This window comes from Anas acuta, chromosome 7, assembly GCF_963932015.1.
Source record: "Anas acuta chromosome 7, bAnaAcu1.1, whole genome shotgun sequence".
NCBI classification, from domain to species: domain Eukaryota; kingdom Metazoa; phylum Chordata; class Aves; order Anseriformes; family Anatidae; genus Anas; species Anas acuta.
Window position 1 is genome coordinate 16,220,284 of NC_088985.1, and position 19,724 is coordinate 16,240,007.

At 41.2% G+C, this 19,724-nt stretch overlaps 1 protein-coding gene across 7 annotated transcripts in view; it reads right to left on the reverse strand.

Annotated features, from left to right (window-relative positions):
• Nucleotides 1-19,724, reverse strand: part of KAT6B (lysine acetyltransferase 6B) — a 111,508-nt gene that overhangs the window by 49,521 nt on the left and 42,263 nt on the right. For all 7 annotated transcript variants that reach the window (XM_068687764.1, XM_068687761.1, XM_068687766.1 and 4 more), the window contains one exon: nucleotides 8,376-8,484. In XM_068687764.1, the coding sequence (XP_068543865.1) occupies nucleotides 8,376-8,484 (109 nt within the window). The remainder of the gene's footprint in view (nucleotides 1-8,375; nucleotides 8,485-19,724) is intronic.

The following is a 19,724-nucleotide window of genomic DNA, read 5'->3' on the forward strand; positions in this document are numbered from 1 at the left end:
CCCTTTCAATAAAGCTTAATGAGTGCTTGATTCAAAAAAAATGCCTGCTAAGAAGGAAAAAAGCTCCCTAAAGTCAATAATATTAATAATCAATATCACAGACTTATTTCATCAACCATGACTTAACATGTACATTAACACATTAAAGCGTTATCATAAACCAATTATCTCCTTATTCATAACTAGAATTACATACATCTACCCTGCACAGAAGTGATTTACTTCAAGGCATAAATAAGTTAACTCATTGATTTTAACTTTGCAGTATGTTTATCCTTCTCAGTTATTAACTTAAGAAAGGCTCATTATTCTCACTACTTGGTAACTACACAGACTAAGTATAACAGGGTTACTTAATTTCTCTGTTACCTACCAACGTAAAAGTTTTCATTCAAGAAATTACACAGCTTAAGACACATTCGTTTCTATCCTTAAAGGTTTTATTATTAAAAAAACAAACAAACAAACATGAAAAACATCTCCTGGGATTAAACATGAAGACTGCCTGCGACTCAAAGTCCTTCAAACAGACTTACAGTTACTCAAGTAACTGTAGGCTGGGATTGTACAAAGGGAAATATCACTATTTGTTTGCCATGTTCTTTTACTATCTTCCCTAGGTATGTGCTACTGGAAACAGCACAGATTTTTAAATTTCCAAATACAGTATGGTATTTTTCTTTACTAGCTGGTAAGAGTTATATTCTTCATTTTGGACACAAGATTGTATAGGAAAAACACAACATTAACAAAAAGTGGGTTATGCCTAACAGTCATTAAGTAGCAGTCAACGCAGGCTTTGCTTCTATACGTGACTTATATTTTAAACTACTTCTATAGTTAAACCAATTTCTGTAGTCCATTAAACTGAGTCCTTGTGACCCTCAAATGTAAAGAAAATACCTGTAAAATTGCTCAAGAGGGAAAGCATGGTTTTGGCTCTAAAATCCCTATAATCTCAGCACTGACTGATCTGAAGAGAGAGAACATACTATCTCCTGTATATTCAGAAGCAGATGTATCTGCCAAGAGGTCTTCACCACAGAATCACAGAAGGATGAGGTTGTGAGGGACCTTTGGAGGTCAGTTGTCTGGTCCAACACTCTGCCCAAGCAGGGGTATACATAGACATGGGTAACCAGGACCACATCCAGGCAGTTTCTGAAAACCTCCAAGAAGGAAATTTCACAACCTCTCTGGACAACCTGTACCAGCACTCAGTCACACACACACAGCACAGAATTGCTTCCTGATGTTCACAGGGAACCTCCTGTGCTCCAGTTTGTGCACATTGCCTCTTGTCCCAGCACTGGGCAACACTGAGAAGAGCCTGGCTCTGTCCTGGCCGCATCCTCCCTTCAGGTATTTACAGACACAGAGAAGACCCCCTGGAGCCTTCTCTTCTGCTGCTTGTACAGCCCCAGCTCTCTCAGTCTTTCCTCATAGAAGTGCTCCAGTCCCTCCATCATCTTGATGGCCCTCCACAGGACTTTTTCCAATATGTCCAAGTCCCTCTTGTACTGGGAACCCAGAACTGGACATAGTACTCCAGTAACTTTCTATCACTCTCCAGATTGATATGGTACTTTCTTCTGGTTCAATCACTTGACTTTAAGTTCACATTAAAAAACAAGTTGGCCGTGAGTGTTTATCTGCTCAAGGGTAAATCTGCGCAGGAGTTAAAAAGCTCTGCAGATGAATCTGGACATGCTGGACCAAGGCCAAGTGTACGAAGTTCTACAAGGCCAAAGGGTCCTGCACTTGGGGCACAACCACCTCTTGCAGCACTACACGCTGAGGGAAGAGGAGCTGGAAAGCCCTGCAGAAAGGGAGCGGGGGTGTTGGTTGACAGCTGGCTGAACACAAGCTAGCAGTGTGCTCAGGTTACCAAGAAGGCCAACAGCATCCTGGCTTGTGTCAGAACCAGTGTGGCCAGCAGGACTAGGAAATTGATTGTCCCCCTTTGTACTTGGTCTTGCTGAGGCCCCACTCAAGTACTGTGTTCAGTTCTGGGCCCCCCACTACAAGAAGGACATGGAGGTGCTGGAGCATGTCCAAAGAAGGACAACAAACCCAGTGAAGGGCCTAGAGAACAAGTCTTACGAGGAGCAGCTGAGGGATCTGAAGTTACTTAAGCTGGAGAAAAGGAGTCAGTGGAGACCTCATCGCAGGTATCCTCTCCAATTGCTTTCAAGGAGACTATAGCAAAGTGGGGATCAGTCTCTTCTCCCAAGCACTAAGTGGTAAGATGGGGAAATGGGCGCAAGTTGTGCTAGAAAAGGCTTCAGTTGGATATTAGAAAACGTTTATGATGGCTTTACTCAGGTGGAGAGATGAGCTCCACCTCAGCCCCTCTCTCACTCCTCCTCCTCAAAGGGGAAGGAGGACAATGCAAAGGGCTCAAGGGTTAAGGTAAGGGCAGGGAGATCGCTCAACAACGCTTGTGACAGGCAAAACAGACTCAGAGCAAAGAGAATAGTAAGATTTATTTCCTATTATTAACAAGCTAAACAAGTGTAAAACAAAGGGAAAAAAACAAAAACACCTTCTCCCCACCCACCCTCTTCCACCTCCTCGCCCCAAGCAGTGCAGGGTAACAGGGAACAGGGGCTGCGGTCAGTCTGTAGCGCTTTGTCTCCACTGCTCCTCCAGTCACTCTCTGCTCCTAACCCCTGTGGGGTCCCTCCCAGGGGGTGCCGTCGTCCTTCCTGAGCTGATATGGTGTAGGTTTCCCACACGTAGCTCCAGGTATGGCTCCGTACCATGAGGTCCATCCCCCAGCAGCTAGCTGCTCCAACACAGGTTCCCCACATGCAGCAGCTCCCCCCAGATCCCCTGCTCCTGCATCATCTCTTCTCCATGGGTAGCAGCTTGGCCCAGAACCTGCTCCGGCAGGGGTCCTCCACAGGCCACAGTCTTCTTCAGTGCAGGTGCACCTGCTCCATCAGGGACTCCTCCACCGGCTGCAGCGTGGAACCCTGCTCCACCGTGGTACTCCATGGGCTGCAGGGGGACATCCTGCTTCACCATGGTCCTCACCACAGGCCGCAGGGGACTTCTGCTCTGGTGCCTGGAGCACCTTTCCCCCTCCATATTCACTGACCTTGGCATCTGTAAGGCTGTTTCTCATTCCTTTCTCTCTCCCAGCTTCTGTTCCCAGCAGTTTGTTTGTTTTGTTTTTCCCCTTTCTCAAGTCTGCTCTCACAGAGGCACAAACATCATCATGTATTGGCTCAGCTCTGGTCAGCAGCAGGGCCCTTACCTACCATGGAGCAGCTTCTGGATTGTTCTCACACAAGCCACCCCTATGGCCCCCTGCTAGCAAAACCTTGCCACATAAACACACCACCAACATTTCTTCACTGAAACAGTTGTCAAATATTGGAACAGGCTGCCCAGCAGAATAGTTGAGTCACCAGCCCTGGAGGTCTTCAAAAAACATGTAGCTGTAGTGCTTACTGACATGGTTTAACGGTGGAGTTGCCAGCGCTAGGTTAAAGGCTGGACTAGATATCCTAGAGGTCTTTTCCTACCTAAATGATTCTATGACTTTCTTTTAAGCCTCAGCAACATCAATATATTACTAACTTAACAGATTACAGGTAACTTCAACCTTCAAAAGCTGCCAATTCCCACCAGGAATACATATATATGTTTAGTTCAACCTTAAAAAAATAAAATAATCAAACGCTTTAAAATCTTCTTGTCCACCCCAGTTAGCAAAGGTGAAGACTTGCAATATGTTCATGTGGTAAAAATAGGTGAGATCGGGAAGTTAAAACAATGTCTCACTCCTGAGTGAAGAGAACTCCTTTAAGAAGTCCACTTCTGTTTCCTCATTGCAAATTCGACTCTTGTATGTTCTTCAAAGGATCTGACAAAACACCAGTCTTTTAAGTGAGGAGTGTTACACTACTGGCAACAATTACTTACAGTGCTGGATTAGACCCACTAATATCATGTCATTTTTAACTTTGACATACAAGTGTTGGAAACAAATCTATTAAGTAATTTGCAAAGAAAAATTTGTTCAATAACTTGTTAGGTAGAAAGCATTATTAACTAGGGTGAACTTAACTACAAGGAGAAAGGCATCTATCTTGGGCATCTAACTTGGGCATCCAGTATGGTTTTCTAGCTACAGAATTCTTAGCAGTTCATTTTACCAACTAACAAACCTCCTCCCACATATGGCAGTAAACAAGAGTAAAAGACAATTTCTATATTCCCTTATGTACCAGTTCAATACCAATAGGCAGCCAAGCATCACCATGCCGCTCTCTCATTCCCCATCCTCAGAAGGACAGAACAATGAGAAAAGCTTATGGGTTGAGATAAGGACAGGGAGATCACACACCAACTGCTGCCACAAGCAAAAGAGACTCTGCATAAGGGAGATTAATAAAACAAACATTACACTATATATTAATATATATTATATGCCTATTGATCACAGACCAGAGCAATGAGAACTATAAGGAAACTGAGAACACCTTCTCCCCAACACCTACTCTCTTCTACATCCTTCCCCCGTGCAACTGAAGGGAATGGGGGTTGCAGTCAGTCCGTAACACCTCCTCTCTGCCTCCTCATGGATGGTCTCTTCCCCATGTTCTGGCACAGGGCACATCTCACAGGATACAGTCCCTCCTGAATTGATCCAGCACAAGCTTCCCTCAGACTGCAGCTTAAGAACTACTCCAATAGGGGTCCACACCACAGGGCCCATCCTGCAGGAACAGATGCTTCAGTATGGGTCCCCCGCAGGCTGCCACCAGATCACCTGCTCTTGTGTAGGCTCCTCTCCATGGGCTGCAGCTCTGGACCAGAGCCTGTTCCTGCTCTCCATGGGCTGCAGTTGCCTCCAGGCCACATCCCCCTGCTCCATTGTGAGCTCCTACATTTCAGGCACATCCTGATCTCCCTTAGTAAAGCAGCCTCCACAGGTGGCTTTCCAAACATCTCCTGTCCCTGTTCCTCTTGAACTGACTAAAACCTTGTTGTTCTGCTCTCCAGCTTCCCCTATCCACATTTGCTCACTAACCCTCCTGCCTTCTCAGCCTACCATAATACTTATTTGGAATAATAAAACCAACCATTGTTCTTCTTGTATTTTTTTTGTTGTTGTTGTTTTGGTTTGTGCTTTTTAGTTGCTCTTAAGTATTTATTATAGTTTCCCAGTAACTCTACTTTTCCCCTTTCTTTCTCAAACTTCATTCTCCCTTTCAAAAATCTGCCAGCAGCAGCTCTTCAGTTGCTTCTGCACCTCTTGATTGTGCAAACAGAGGTAGAGTTTGATTCCAGTTCAAGTCTATTGATTTTTCAAAATCAAAAGATAACAAGGAAAAATAGGCAGGAAAAAGGAAGGAACAATGTTTGCTTTTGTAATAGGATTTGTTTTCTCTTATCTGACATCCCTCATCTTACTCCCTTAGGAAACACCCCGTGAAAGGAGACACAGCAATGCATTTCATTTTCACTACCCAAATAGATTATATCACAAAATCAGAGCGGTATTAGAGGGGTGTGCAAATACCCAGATAGTTTCTGCTTTCAGAATGCAGAAGCATTACCTGAAGAACCATAAGCAACTGAAACAAAAAACCTAAGGCAAAGCAGACGTGCCAGTAGTGGGCACTGCAATTTAATCTCTGATCAACTGAACAACAATTTGCTTGCTGTGCACAATATGCATTTTCTTTTATGTTTCTTATACAGTAAGACCAGCTTTGAGACATACTGCAGTGTGCAAAATTACAAATCCAATTACAATAACCTCTACTCGAATGAAGTTTTATTATTTATATACTGCACTGAAATTGGTTTTTCTTTTAGTTAGGCATCAGTAGCTAAAGTTTAACCATGCAGATATCTGATTGGCAGTCTCAACATTTCATTCTTCATATATAATACATCTGAGGAACTAATTAAAGATAATTCACTCTTAATGAGGCAGAGAGAATGTATCAGTGTTAATTCGAAGGGAAGCTGATCCATGAAAGTCAAGGCTTCTGCAGTTCCAGAGCCCTCAGACTTACCAGGGATTACTCCATAACAGAAGAGCTGTTATCTGAGGTCACCTGATTAATGTAAACTTTGCGTACCACAGTCTAACCAAGCACAAATCCTATTTAACTTCCAAATACTAGAACACAGATTGGAAAGTGCAGGAATCCTGTAAGCCATATGGAAAGCCATTTAACAAGTCTAAGGGGTTCAGTGTAAAGCCACTTCCTTATTTCACTGTTTAATCGTTTAAATATACTAGAAAACAAACTGGTTAGAATAAAAATAATCTGTCCAGGGTGATGGATTCAGAAGCACACAATGAAAAGCATACCCCGATTAACTGAAAATATGTTTTTGTTCCATACTGGTTTGCTTTTACTTGAGTACTTATATAGCTATCACAGTACCAAAAGATTAACCATCTTCAGCAGCACACCTACAAAATTGTGAGAGATATATACTCTGAATTTAAAAACACTGAAACAATATTTTCACTTACATCCTTCTCAAGAGCACCAATGGCCCTACTCATTTACCACCCAAGCACTTCCCTCATTTTCATTCTGACGCAGAAAGTTGTATGGCAGAGCAGGGAACTTCCATCAGGGAACCAATCCAACTTGCCATCTTTCAACTACATTTGTTCCTCAGTCCAGCTCTCATGCCACCACGGGCTCCAGGGCAGAAGAAGGGGTAGCACACTGCAGGTTGTGCCTTTAAGAAGCAGTAGTGCTAGTGTGTTTGTGAGATGGGATGGGATGATCTCCACTGCAGAAGTCTTTGCTGAAAGTACTTCCTTAAGCAGCAGTAGCTTACGTGGGCAAAAATTCTTTTAATGACACAGCTAACAAGAGCAGTCCACCCAAGTGACAAGCTCTACTGGTCAAGTAACTCCTCTTCCGATATAAAGCCCTTTTTACATGGGATTTTCTTTTAGAATAGCTGAACTGATCAGAGGATTTTCAAAACCCAAACTCGACAGTTAGGCCAGCTATATGCCATAAAGCTTTTTCTAACAAGGTCTTCATGAGTTTCATAGCCAAATCCCCCTGTGAATCCGCAATAACCTAAGCCAAGAACATGCTTGGTATCATCCATGTGCCGTCAGTGCTCAAAGCAACAGTGTGCTACAGATTCCAAAATTAACCCAGATGGTTTCAAAATTAAGCCAGACAATCACTTTGCTGGAAGCACTTGCATTCAGATCAGCTGCACAGGGTCAGCAAGAGCAGCTCCAGTGCACAGCAGCAAGGTACGTGTAAGTGGATGGTCACTTCATTGTGTCTATCAAGTGGTGGCCTCTGGTTTGCCTACATACCTGTTCCCATACCTACTACTGGATCAGCTCTACCACCACCCACGCAAACACCTTTCAGGGAACAGGCAGTGAAGTATAGCCCTGTTTTATCAAACAGGGTCACTTTCTTAGAAGGGGGAAAATAAGGATCCAATATAAAAAACCATCCTATGCACTCTGACAAAAAAGTTCTTGATATAAAAATTCATCCCATTTTTATAAACACTTTCTGCAAGGTAATGGAAACCATTCAAAGGGGAAGCTGGCTTCTCACATTAGCTGAAGAATATGAAGAAAAAAGTAGTGTAAAAAAAAAGTTGAAGAAAATGGCAAAGTTCTGCTTTATTTATGTAACTTCACAGGGAAGCAAACATCTAGCTCATTAACTGCCAGACTTCTTTGTACTTGTAAAATATTTCCCAGATTCAGTGATTTTCCTGTTACTAGCCAAAAGACTTGTTCTTCTTACAACTCCCTTTTTCCCCTCAAAACCACACACATTTTCTGTTGAGTGAAACACAAATGTGATGTTTCTCCTAACAGCTTGAGTAGGTTATTTTAAACACTACACAAATTACCACTTGCGTAACAAAAGAATTTTACAAGAAAATTAACTGGATACCGAAGATACGTAACAGCAAAGACTGCTACACAGTTGTCTTTATTTTTCATTCTTCCCCAACATCTTAAGTGCTGCAAATGAGTACAGAATTCCTGACGATCATTTGCAGGCACAGATCAAAACTGAGTTTTCAAATCAAGCATAGACATCCCCCCCCCCCCCCCCCCCCCAAAAAAAAAAAAAAATCACACCATTCCAGCATTCTGCAAGTACCATTCCCTTATGTATTTCCTCAGCACATCTACACTTTGGGCCTACAAATGAATTCAAACAACTCATTGATTGCTGTCTGACAGAATTTTATTAAAAAACCTGCCTCTTCCACTCAATTAACTCTCAATGTATGTCCAAAGAGAGAATGACATTCTCACATTGAAAACACTTTACTAATTTAAAAACAGATTTATAGATTAATATTTATAATGTTTGTAAATTCGTCCAACTTACCACTGCTGCCACAGTCTGCACAAGACAACAGCTCTTCAGGTTTTTTTTCACGATTTGATTCTTTCGTTCCCAAACAAAAGCTACATATCGGGATGGGATCAGCTCGTGGCTAGATTTAAAAAACAAACAGGCGTTGTTAGCTTTATTAAACAAGAAAAAAGTTACCTAAAAACTACAAATAGAGGCAAACCTTTCTCAGGGGCCTTTTGTCTCCCATATACTTGAGTTCAGAGAATCACTTTTAATTGTCATTTTGTTGTATTATGTATTAATTACAAATTTACTTGCTTTTGAATAAGATTTATCATCTTAACCTGTTTCAAAACCAGAAGTTAACCCGTACTTAGCCACTTTATGTACTTACCCATACAAACATCTCTAACGTGAGATTAGTGTTAAAAAATAACAGGAAAAATAATAATTTTAGGACATTGTTCTTAAATATACTATTTCAACTCCAGAACACAAAAAAATCATTGGTTCAGCTGTCATAGTACTTCAAAGATTAAGACACAAACTAGTTTTTATTACAGCTGAATAGTTCCTTTCTAAAGGAGTACGTGTACTCATGTCAATGTTAAGACATAGTTCATCTAATTCTGTCCAATGGAGCTTCCTTGTGCCTCTCTCTCAAACTACCAGTTTAGGTTAAAAACACTGGTTTCAGTAGATCAGCTGTTTGTTCCAGCATGATGAGTCCCATCAACTATCTCATGCAATCAGAACAGAACCAACACGCAAACCTTTCAATACCTGCAATTGACACACAGCTTTCCGCAAAAAAAAAAAAAATTAAAACCAACAAATTTACTTCCCAATTCTCCCAATGGGAAATTCTCAGAGATTTTCAGTCAAACTAGTTACCTGCATCATCCAAATACGTAAATCAGTAGTAATTGAGAGTCTATAAACAGGTCTGTAACAAGTAAAACTAGGTACAACTATTTCTTCAGTGGGATACTCGAAGTAATAACAAGCACCTTCCCAGATAGGGGAAGACACATTCATACCCGCAGTTTTCTACCTGTCAGTTTAAAGTAACATACCTACAGATAAAGGAAAACACCTTACAATTCTTGCCTGTAAGAGATCATGATTAAAATTATCTGTCCCATCATTATCACTTTAAGATGTATTTACATGAAAATGGTATTAACCTGAAAAAAAATACATACACTACTAAAAATTAGCTTTTTGTTTTATCATTCAGACCTCAATAAAAAGCAGTAGGAAAATGGTTCAGAGCTATCTGTTCACTTAGACCATCCTGTGAAAATTTCTTAACTTAAAGAAATGTTTAACACAGATAATTTTAAGATATTTATTTATTTAAGTGGAAGCCAGTAAAAGCCTCATCTTGGCAATGATACTGTTCTCTTTTCCTTTGATATCACAGTGCTTTAGCCATTTCAGAAATGCTTGCTCTGATAAATTATTTACAAAACATCACATATCATTCATGCAATGAAACAAATCCAGGTCCACACTCTCATTTATCTTTCCAAGACTTAGGAAAGACATGGCCATTAGCCAACATTCATGTACTTTCCTATTTCAATCCCCTTATTCTCCCCCCCCCCTTTTTTTTTTTTTAACTGAAGGTAAAATAAAGGACAAAGGTTGTTGGCAGTTCAAGGCTCCAAAGACTGATGTTCCCATACCAAATGCAGTAATAGAGAGCTTGCAAATCCTGTCACTTCACACATAGGTTTTCAAGAAACTTACAGGCTCCTGTATATATTTAGGAGCCATTTACATTAATAACTGTGAACATTACTAGGTCTGATCTCTGAGCTACTGACGTTAGTTAATACAGACGTTCCTGTCAGCACACTAAGTAAAGCCTCATGCTACTTGAACTTGCATAGCTAAAGCAGCACTGCAGTCATACTAGTGGTATTTTTGTCCCGCAACTGACTCAATTAGGATGAACCATAAAAAGTCTTTGTCAGCATATAAAACAAAGAAGCTCATCTCCTACCTGTATCATTTTTCAAGCCCTAATCACTAGTTTCCCACCTAAAACATAGTAATCAAGTATCATTATCCTCTGTAACACAACTGTTAGTCAACATCGAGGTTAATTCCATTTCATCTCTTACAGAAACTCGCCTGGCCAGTAATTCGCTGCTGAAGCAGCCAGAAGTGTCAAACCACTGACACGGTGCGCTGGCTGGCCTGGGAATCAGGGCATCCTTGACAAGCACAGCTGGGAGCCCCAGATCTCCCTGATGGGCACCGAACAGAGGAGCTGTGATAACCAACTGATGGGCTAGGAAAGCAGGAATCGCCACCAGCTACTGGCTGTACTAGGAACTAGCATCCGATCCCCGTACATCTCCCTACATCCAAGAGCAGCTTGCTTTCTACTCCGAGATGAGCTTCTCTGCCAAAGCTCTCCTGCAAGAACTTCTCCACGTGAGACCTGCAGAATGGGACAGGCCCTTGCTGGGGATGCCTGGCTGAGGCCAGGCTCTGTGACACAGCTGAGTCCTGCCCCACAGCTGAGGAGGCCCAGGTTAGCCCCTGGGAGGGGTTCGGCGAGAGCTGCCCTTCAAAACAGCACATGCAGGCAGGCGCTTAGGTAAACAATCACAAGTGTATACTTGCTTTACCAGCAGTGATTTGCAGCAACTGGCAATGAAGAAATTCAAGAAACAAAAGCCTTCGAGTCCTTGTGCATTACAGAATCCTACAAACCCACTGTCGCAATCTTCCCACACCCATGGGGTCACAACATTAATGGGTGCCAGAAGGGCAAGTACACAACTCACGGAGGCCTGGGAGAAGGCTGCAGAAGAGCAGTGAAAGCAGCAAGAGGCTAAGTACGGGATGGGAGGCACTGAGGGGGAAACAGGTGACGGGTGGATGTCCCCCAAGCAGCATTTGGGAGGGGCAGAAACTTCCAAAAGCAAGCAGTCAATGTGCTGGGAGCTGAGGACCGTGAGTGGGATTTGAGGACCATGACTGGGATTTTGGCCATGGCAACAAACCTGCTCCCGCCTCAGCCCATCCCGGGTAAGGAAGCAGGCACTACTTCGGTTATTCAACACAGTAACATTTTACACTAAATAAATCAGTATTTTTCTTGCTATTCCATCTGAGTTTATTTTTTTTTTTTCCTATCTCATTTTTCAGAATCACATTAGTGATTTTGTTGCCAAAACTTTAAGGTTTTGTTGTCTGCTCTGTCCCTGAATACAGGTCTGAGCAATGCTTCTCCAGTAACATCCTGTTGTTTCTTCCACAGAGCTAATAAGCTGAGGAGAACTTCTCATCCAACTGAACTTGGAGAACAAGCTAAATCATGTCTGTCAGAAGGTTTTGGTTTTCTAGATCGCTAGAAATTGTATATCCAAATTTAGAAGGCCGCCCTGTTCCAGTAACAGTGTATTTACAATTGCAGTAGGGGTAAATATGCAGAAAATCCACACACTATGCCAACACGCAGTTGCCTTCAGAAACTGAAGCTTTGTAAAAAAAAAAAGCAGCTAGGCAGTCAGATTTTAACTTGGTTTTTAAATCTAATACAGAGCAACAACAGACAAACAATTCAGCAACTGTCAACTGATTGTTTTCCTTCCCAATTAGAAATTGAACAATACTTTAACACAATGCATTCAACAATCAGAGCCAACCCACCCTTTAAAAACTTCACACTTCAACTACTGCAGCCCATCTGTCCTGTAAATAGCCTTACAAGCCAGTGCCATATCATGGTAATTTCACTGTCACCAGTAATTTTGGGTCAGAACCCCTGTGATGCACACACTGCGACACGACATTCCTCCAATAAGCAAGAAAGGATTGTAACGTAGAATGTGGAACTGGAGTTTCTGAAACACAATCTGTTCCAAATTTGTGAGTGTATTGCTTGGCGATGACAAATGAATTATTAGCTTTTGGTAGGTGATAGCTATTTAATCCTGCTACAAATACAGCACAAGTGTTAAATAAACCAGGCGTTGTTTTAAACATTCACAATAGGAAGTCTCAAATGTATTTCCCCTTCCCTTCAGGCACAAAATGCAAAGGCAAGATCATTCCTGTAAACAATCACCCACTGCAGTTGATCAGAACAGTGTCATAAAAGCCTGTGTGAACCAGAAGAGCCATGCAGGTAATGTTTCAAAAACACTGGCTTCCTAAATAGACTACCTCAGAATATTTAGCAGGTCCCAGCCAGTGTCTGCTTTAGGCACTATACAAACCTTGCTCTGATCTCATAAATGCATCATCACCTTCCTAAAAAGGGCACTAATAAAATCAAGGAAAAAAATAAGGTCTGCAGCTCATTTACTCCAAACAGACGTTTTGTATGCTGTGTACACAAAGAAATTTTTATGCTAAAAAATATTAATAATGACACCTAATACAAACAACCCTCACAAACACCATATTCCAACTTCTGCCATTAAATACCTAGAAAAAGGGCGAAGAGCACGAGATAGTTAAACCTGAAAGGTATTGCCTTTCATCAGGAGTGCAGTGCAAAGCTGTTAAAGGTATCACTTGAGTGCACATCCTCAACCTGAGAGGGGAAGACGAGTTCTCTGCTGTTACCCCACCACACAGAGCAGGAAGGCACCAACAGCAGACCAAGTCACAGCGACATGGGAAGAAAGGTCTGCAAGCCAGTGCAGCAGCTGAGGTGGAGGAGAGCACCACAGCTTATCCTCCGCCTGCATTGGGTACAGGATAGGAAAGGAAGGCAAAACAACCACCCACCTAATACGAGAAAAGATGCACGAGTGACATAATCCACCATGAGGAATCAAAAAATATCATCTGACTTCAACATCTGGGGGAGCAGGAAGAATGGAGAATTAATGAGCAGAGATCAGTGTTTCCAAGTCTGTTGGAATAACTGCCGTAATTAGGAACAGCCACGGGCTTCACAAGGAACACCGGGGCCAAAGGATGCCAGCCAGTCCACAGACTGGCACGGCCTCGCATGCAGAGCAGTGGAGTTTGGATGCCACAATGGAGTTCCTCCTGCACAACTCAATCTGTAACTTAAAAGATCTGGTTTCAAACCCATTTTAGACAGTAATTATGCATGCATGTACTAATGTTTAAGATCTTTTTCACTAATAGAGGTATGTACATCTACATTTTGATCATTGTTTAATCATTTCAATCACTTTCAGAAAAAAAAATATCCAGGGAGTTTGTGCTACTGATAAAAGCTAAAACCAAATTAGAAACATGGGTTTTGGTGACCTCAGGAAGTGTTTTATAATTGATTAAAAAAAAAAGTTGCAACTACCTGGAATATTTTACAAGCTGTGAAACATTAAGGACCCACTTTCCTTACTGCCTTCTTTGTCCAGAAATTGTAACAGCGGTGTTAGCACGTAGTTCAACTAGTGCATCATCTGTACTTAAGCGAAAACTTCATCTTAATGCTAGCAGAATTTGTCCTTATGAAAGCAGTAAGTGTGATTTACTTGTTTTTAAGTGAATCACATCCGTCTATTCTGAGAAACTAACATGCTTTGCCACTGCATAAAATTAATCCACGGCTAAAATTCTGCTGGTTTTTGGTTAACTTATGCCAAAATAAGTTTGCCTCAAAAGTCTATCTCAAAATATTTTTTTCCCTACAGTAGTTCATGTGCTGGAGGAATCTGCGTGTTCTTCTAATTTATAATTCCCATGGAAGTCTTAGAGCATTCGATGTTCTAACAGTCTGCAGCCCCAAAAGTCACATCTTAAGTCCTGAAAAGTCTTTATTTTCAAGTATGTGAAGTTACCCACAACTATAAATCCCACTGAAAGCAAGTAGATTATTATTTGCATTGCTATAGCACTCTGAAGATTTCAGACAATCTGTTTAAAACTGCTAGACATTAGCTGTATATAAACAATTACGGTTTTAAGTCCTAGTCCCATTAAATGTTATGCACACTAAGAGAACTAAGAAGTTTCATGTATACTTCCCAAAAAATAAGTTTCAACAGCAATCCAAAAGCCTCAAGTTTCTTATTTGCAGCTCTCACAATGCCTTTTCTGAAAGGCCTCAACAGCATCTGACAACTTGCTAGGAGACACATCCATATGCAATACACCAATTTTAGATCTCTATTATCCCATGAATAGAAACAGCACAAGCCATTTCAAGGTTAACAGGATAGAGGCAAATGGGAACTGCTGTGACCTTCGCTAGGGATCCACTGTTTTGATCTCACTCTTTACCTTCAATGGCTAGCCATCTTCGTTTTGGAGCTGGGTTAGTGGTGGTGGTCTTTTTTTTTTTTTTTTGACAATCATATCCTAATTTCAAAAAACGAAGTCCTTGAGTAAGAACTACCACCATTATCATCTCTAAACATTTTAACTACTATTATTAATACCAAGAAACAAAAAAATGAATGAGAGACAGATAGTAATTTCTAGTCTCAACTACTGAAACAGTTGCTCTGGTCATAAGCAAGGCAAGGCATTACCAGTACCTTCAGCTCCAATTCCCTTCCTGCACCAGTTCTGCGGGAGAAAATAAAAGTTCACTTTACACATCAGGGAAAAAAATGCTGTGTTTCAGGAACTAGGGATTACAAAGTAAGCTAAACTTTAATTTTTAAGTCAACTTTTTAATGACAACTGCCCAAACATGCACACAGGCTATTACTGCGGAAGCATGAAAACATCAGCCATGCTACAAATGTGACTGTAGGACCTACAGGTTCAGAAAGCACAACGAAAAAAACAACGTAAGAACAGTTCCAAGGAAAAGAAAAAGTTTTAATATTAAAGATTAAAGTCAATGAACTATACATAAACAGCATGTGGAGGAAAAGCTGTAGTCTGGAGCTTCTCCTCTTCCCCCAAAAGAGGATATACACTGCTAGAACACAGTCATGTTTGCTTTTGAGCTATAGATGTCTTATATCCTTATTACAAAGTGGCTTCTCCTCTGCTCACATCCTTCTCCCATACTTCCATGGGGTACAGATGTATGGAAATTATGATATGCAGCATAACTCTGAGGTAACTAAAATTACCCAAAACTGAGAAGCATGAAGGCATTTGTGTCTGCCTGGATCTCCACCCCTAAAGGCATTTAACTGCAACAGTGGTACTAGGATTCAGAGCTTGCAACCCATTCATGCAGGTCCCTGCCCTTCCCTTTGTGCGCACACATGGAGCAACTGATATATGATGGGTGAAGGAGATGGTGAGAGCACACACGTGAGGACCACCGTTCATGGAGCACTCCTCAGGCATCCTAAGAACTGGAAATCCAATTGTTGTAGGAAACCCCTGAAAGCGCATACAAACGGACCTAACTGCTGCAAATGGCAGCAGGCAAGGGAGCAGTCCGCCACTTTGTGGAGCTCTACGTCAGCCTGTAAGGAAGTTACAGTTCCTAAACAGGTGGGGACTCTATCCAGTGCCCATCGATCCTGAGATGAAAGATGTGCAGAGCCAACCAAGTTACTCCTAGCTTTTGCACTGTTTTTCAGCTAAAAATCCCATGTATGATCCCTAAAACAACTTTTTTTTGTTTTAAAGCCATTAAGTATAAAAACGTAAAACTTGATTCCTCCTCCCCACCCTGAAAAATACAGCCAAACTGTAATGCAAACTTGTGTTAGTAGATTACTTTTTCATTAGACTGTACCAAAAAGCAAGGGTACATTGCAGGACAGCATGCATCTCACTTGAACACAGCTCCCACATCACTTCTTGTGCCTCAGGACTGACCTCGTCACCACAACAGCATATGGAACTGAACAGACGAAAAGCTAACCTCTACCTTCGTAAACAAACACGGTAATGAAGAAGACATGCACAAAGTAACAGGCTAGTAGTGGTCTTCTAAACACAGTTTAGAAGTTACTGAAGGGAATATTCCTGCTCATCCAAACTGGAGAACAACACAACCTAGAAGAGGGGGACTCACAGTTACTGCTTAGGAAGCAAAATGCAACTTCAGGCATCAAAAGTCTCTTTTGCTTGCAAACTGGGAAATGCAATTAAAGCCAAGCTCTATTCTATTTCAAATTATTTCAAAGCAGGCTTCACATGTTTCATATGAAAATGCAAATGTTAGAAACAAAACCAAAGCTTCAATATACTAAAGTTGCTGCAGCAGTATTCAAGAAATCATCCAAGATATTCTTCATATTGAAGGTTGCTCAACATGCATGGCAGAAGAAACCCTGCCTAAAAACAAAAACATACCAAAAACACCACAGAAATCCATAGATGTGCTCACCTTTTCTGAAAGGGCTTTGTTTAATTGCCCTGGCCTTCTTGACTTCATACAAATGTAACTACACTCGCGTTCTGTTGGCAAGACACATCCACCAAAACAATTCAAAAAGCCCCCTTCTGTTGTACAACAGATATCCAAAGCAGCCTCCTGGAGAAAGGTGCAAAGCCGCACCTCAAAACCACAGATGAATTTCCCAGTTCTCTGTAGGCTCAGCTTTCATTTTTAACAGAACCTATTTAAAGCCTCTGTGCCTGCAGAGGTAAGGTTGGCCAACCATAATCCAGGTTTAATGGACACACAAGACTATTGTCGACAGCCTAAAACCAGGCCTTTTGATATGGGTAGACCCCCGATCATTTCAGCAGCTACAGAACCCAGACGCTTCCATTTCCAGGCACCTCCATTGCTCCCCATGTACTTCACCTGTCACAAAAGGATGCATGTAAGCCTAGCAACACTGACCTACCATCATCATCGTGATTTATCTGCTACACCATCAACCACCACGCCATCATCCATTGTGCCTGATGACAAAGCAGTTAAATTACACATTAGCCACACCATTAGCATGCAATCCCACAAGGAATCTCACCCCTTTAAGTACACCTCTAGGTACTGATTCAGAGGTCAGCTTAAAAACAGCGAAGTACCCAGCTTAACTCAAATTCTGCTCACTTCTCACTTCTTATTTTCACCTTTTCTTCACCTACCTTGTTTTCTTGGTATTTGCTTTCTTCATGTATTTAGAAGATGCTCAAACTTTTTGGATAAAACCCCTTTGTACTTTTAGTGGTTTTGAGTCTTTGTTTTCAGGAGACCCTTTTTTTGGGTCACGGGTACTTAGAGTTGCTGGAATAGAACTGCATTTCCTAACTCCAAGCTCTGTTGTTGCGGTGCAAGTAGGATGAAGCAAGAAGCTACATGTGTAATCACAAGCAGGTAAGCAACGCTGTGATTCACAGGCCATGATCCGATGGGAATGTCAATTCTGACATTCACTGGAGAAAAAACATTGCTTTTAGGTAGATTAAACAAACTTTCATATGAAAAGTACACACTTCGTTGGCATAATACCATGTTTACTCAGATGTTTGTATATATGCACATTTTTATTCATAACTTATTACCAAAGTCATCCAACATAAATGTGCATAATATGTTTGCAGTGTGGCACGGGATAATTATTAGTTGTCTTGATGCTAATTGCTCAGGGAAAATGTTTAATTGCATATTAAGTGGATCATATGCATATTTTATTTCATTTACTGTTTGGGGCAAGTTTACTGTCAGCACTATCCAGAGCTGAGTAGCACTATAAATACAGAAGCAAGGACTTTGTAGGACTGGGATAGTGCAAAGTGCAGTTTTAAACAAAACAAGTAAAACACAGTTCTACTCCAAGATGAAGCTGCTGCTCATTTACCACACAAAGTCAAGAAATATCCTGTCTGTTCGTCTGACATACGTAAAGGAAAAGCACTGGGACCAAAGCAAGATTAAGGCTGCACATTCCAGAACTTGATATGGGATTACAAGAGAAGTGTTTCTTTGGAATTCTTCCACTGATGTCATTATGAAAATGCAATCTTTAAGTAGAGCTATGTTGTGTTTGATTTTTTTTTTTGATTGCTTTGTTTAAGAACGAGGTTTTGTTATGGTCCACCTGTAATTTGACATCCTTTCTGCCAAAACACTGATTTTAACAGCGGATGCAATACAAATAACATGATTGTTAGGACAGTTACCTCTCTTACAGAGGCCCAAGTATTAACTAAACCCCTGTGTTCCTACAGGCAACAAGTAACACCAATATACCATGGATTTTGCTGTTGCTAAGTCACTGGTTTTCATTTGGTGAAAACAATGGCACTAACACATTACCCAGCTAGGTGAGCTAAGGAGCAATAGAAATATTGAAAATCTACTTTTAGTCATTTGATTTGAAATACGTTCACTCCTGACCTCCTTTCTGAGAAGGGTGAAAGTTGGACAAATAAATGATTAAATGAGAACAGCTTAACCACCACCGTCCCCACCCTGTCAATGGGAACTGAATTTTATTCCTGAGAGGAGAAAGGCAATTTGTTCCAGCAGCCACGACGTTCAAGTCACTCACAGGGCTTCTAACTTTACAAGACACGATGCCATTGAAAGTCTGCTAGGTCTGTAAAGTACATATGGTGTATTTTACATGAGAGCGAAGAGAACAGCAGTTTTTCACTTGATCAGCTGCAGAAACCTATAGCAGTGGGATACTAAAAATGAACGGGCAAAGGAGTTGTACATCCCCAAGGGTTATTTAAGTGGCTGGCATTCCAAACAAAATGAAGCACATTGCTCTACTGGTCCCTGCTTCTTTATGTGCATAAGGAAAGGCCAATATAGAAGAAATTCAACCCCACCCCTTCCTCCAAATTAAAACTGTTATAATTATATAAAAAAGAACACTTTCATTTTATAAATACAGGGAAAATTATCTCCATGTGAATATAATAAAACACTGTTAACCAGTCCTGCTACGTAAACAGCTCAGAACAAAACCGATAAATAGTTCGCCAAAGGCCAGCTCTTCTTAGAAAGGCTTCCAGGTATGCCTTTTAAATAAAGTTAAATGAAAGCCTCTTGAAGGAACAGGCTTAAGATTTGGCTTCAACCACTATGTTTAAGCAGGCAGAAAAAAAAAATGAATAAAGATTGCAGTAATTTGTATTGCATGACTCCTGGAAACGAATCAGTCAGGCTCTCAAACCCTGGTTTAAATCTACCTACTACATCAGCTCAAGGACTGCAGTTACTAAGCAAAAACCCACAAAATCTAAGAGGCCATCCTCTGTCCTGCCAATAACATTGAACTGCCATTCTACTAGGGAGCATTTACATGTTGTAGCATCATAATAATAGGAAAAAAAAGGATAACAGAAGGATTGTAGCAACGTTCATCGAGCCAGCAGCTCACTTACTATGATTTCTGAGGGATTTTTACACCACTCTTCAAGTCGCTTATGCTTTGTCTCAAGAACAGCAAATGATGGCCTACAGATGGTGGCAAGAACCTTGCACTCCAGCAAAATGGCATAGCTGAAGTAAAGAGCATACAAGAACACTAAACACATCAATCTTACTGTACT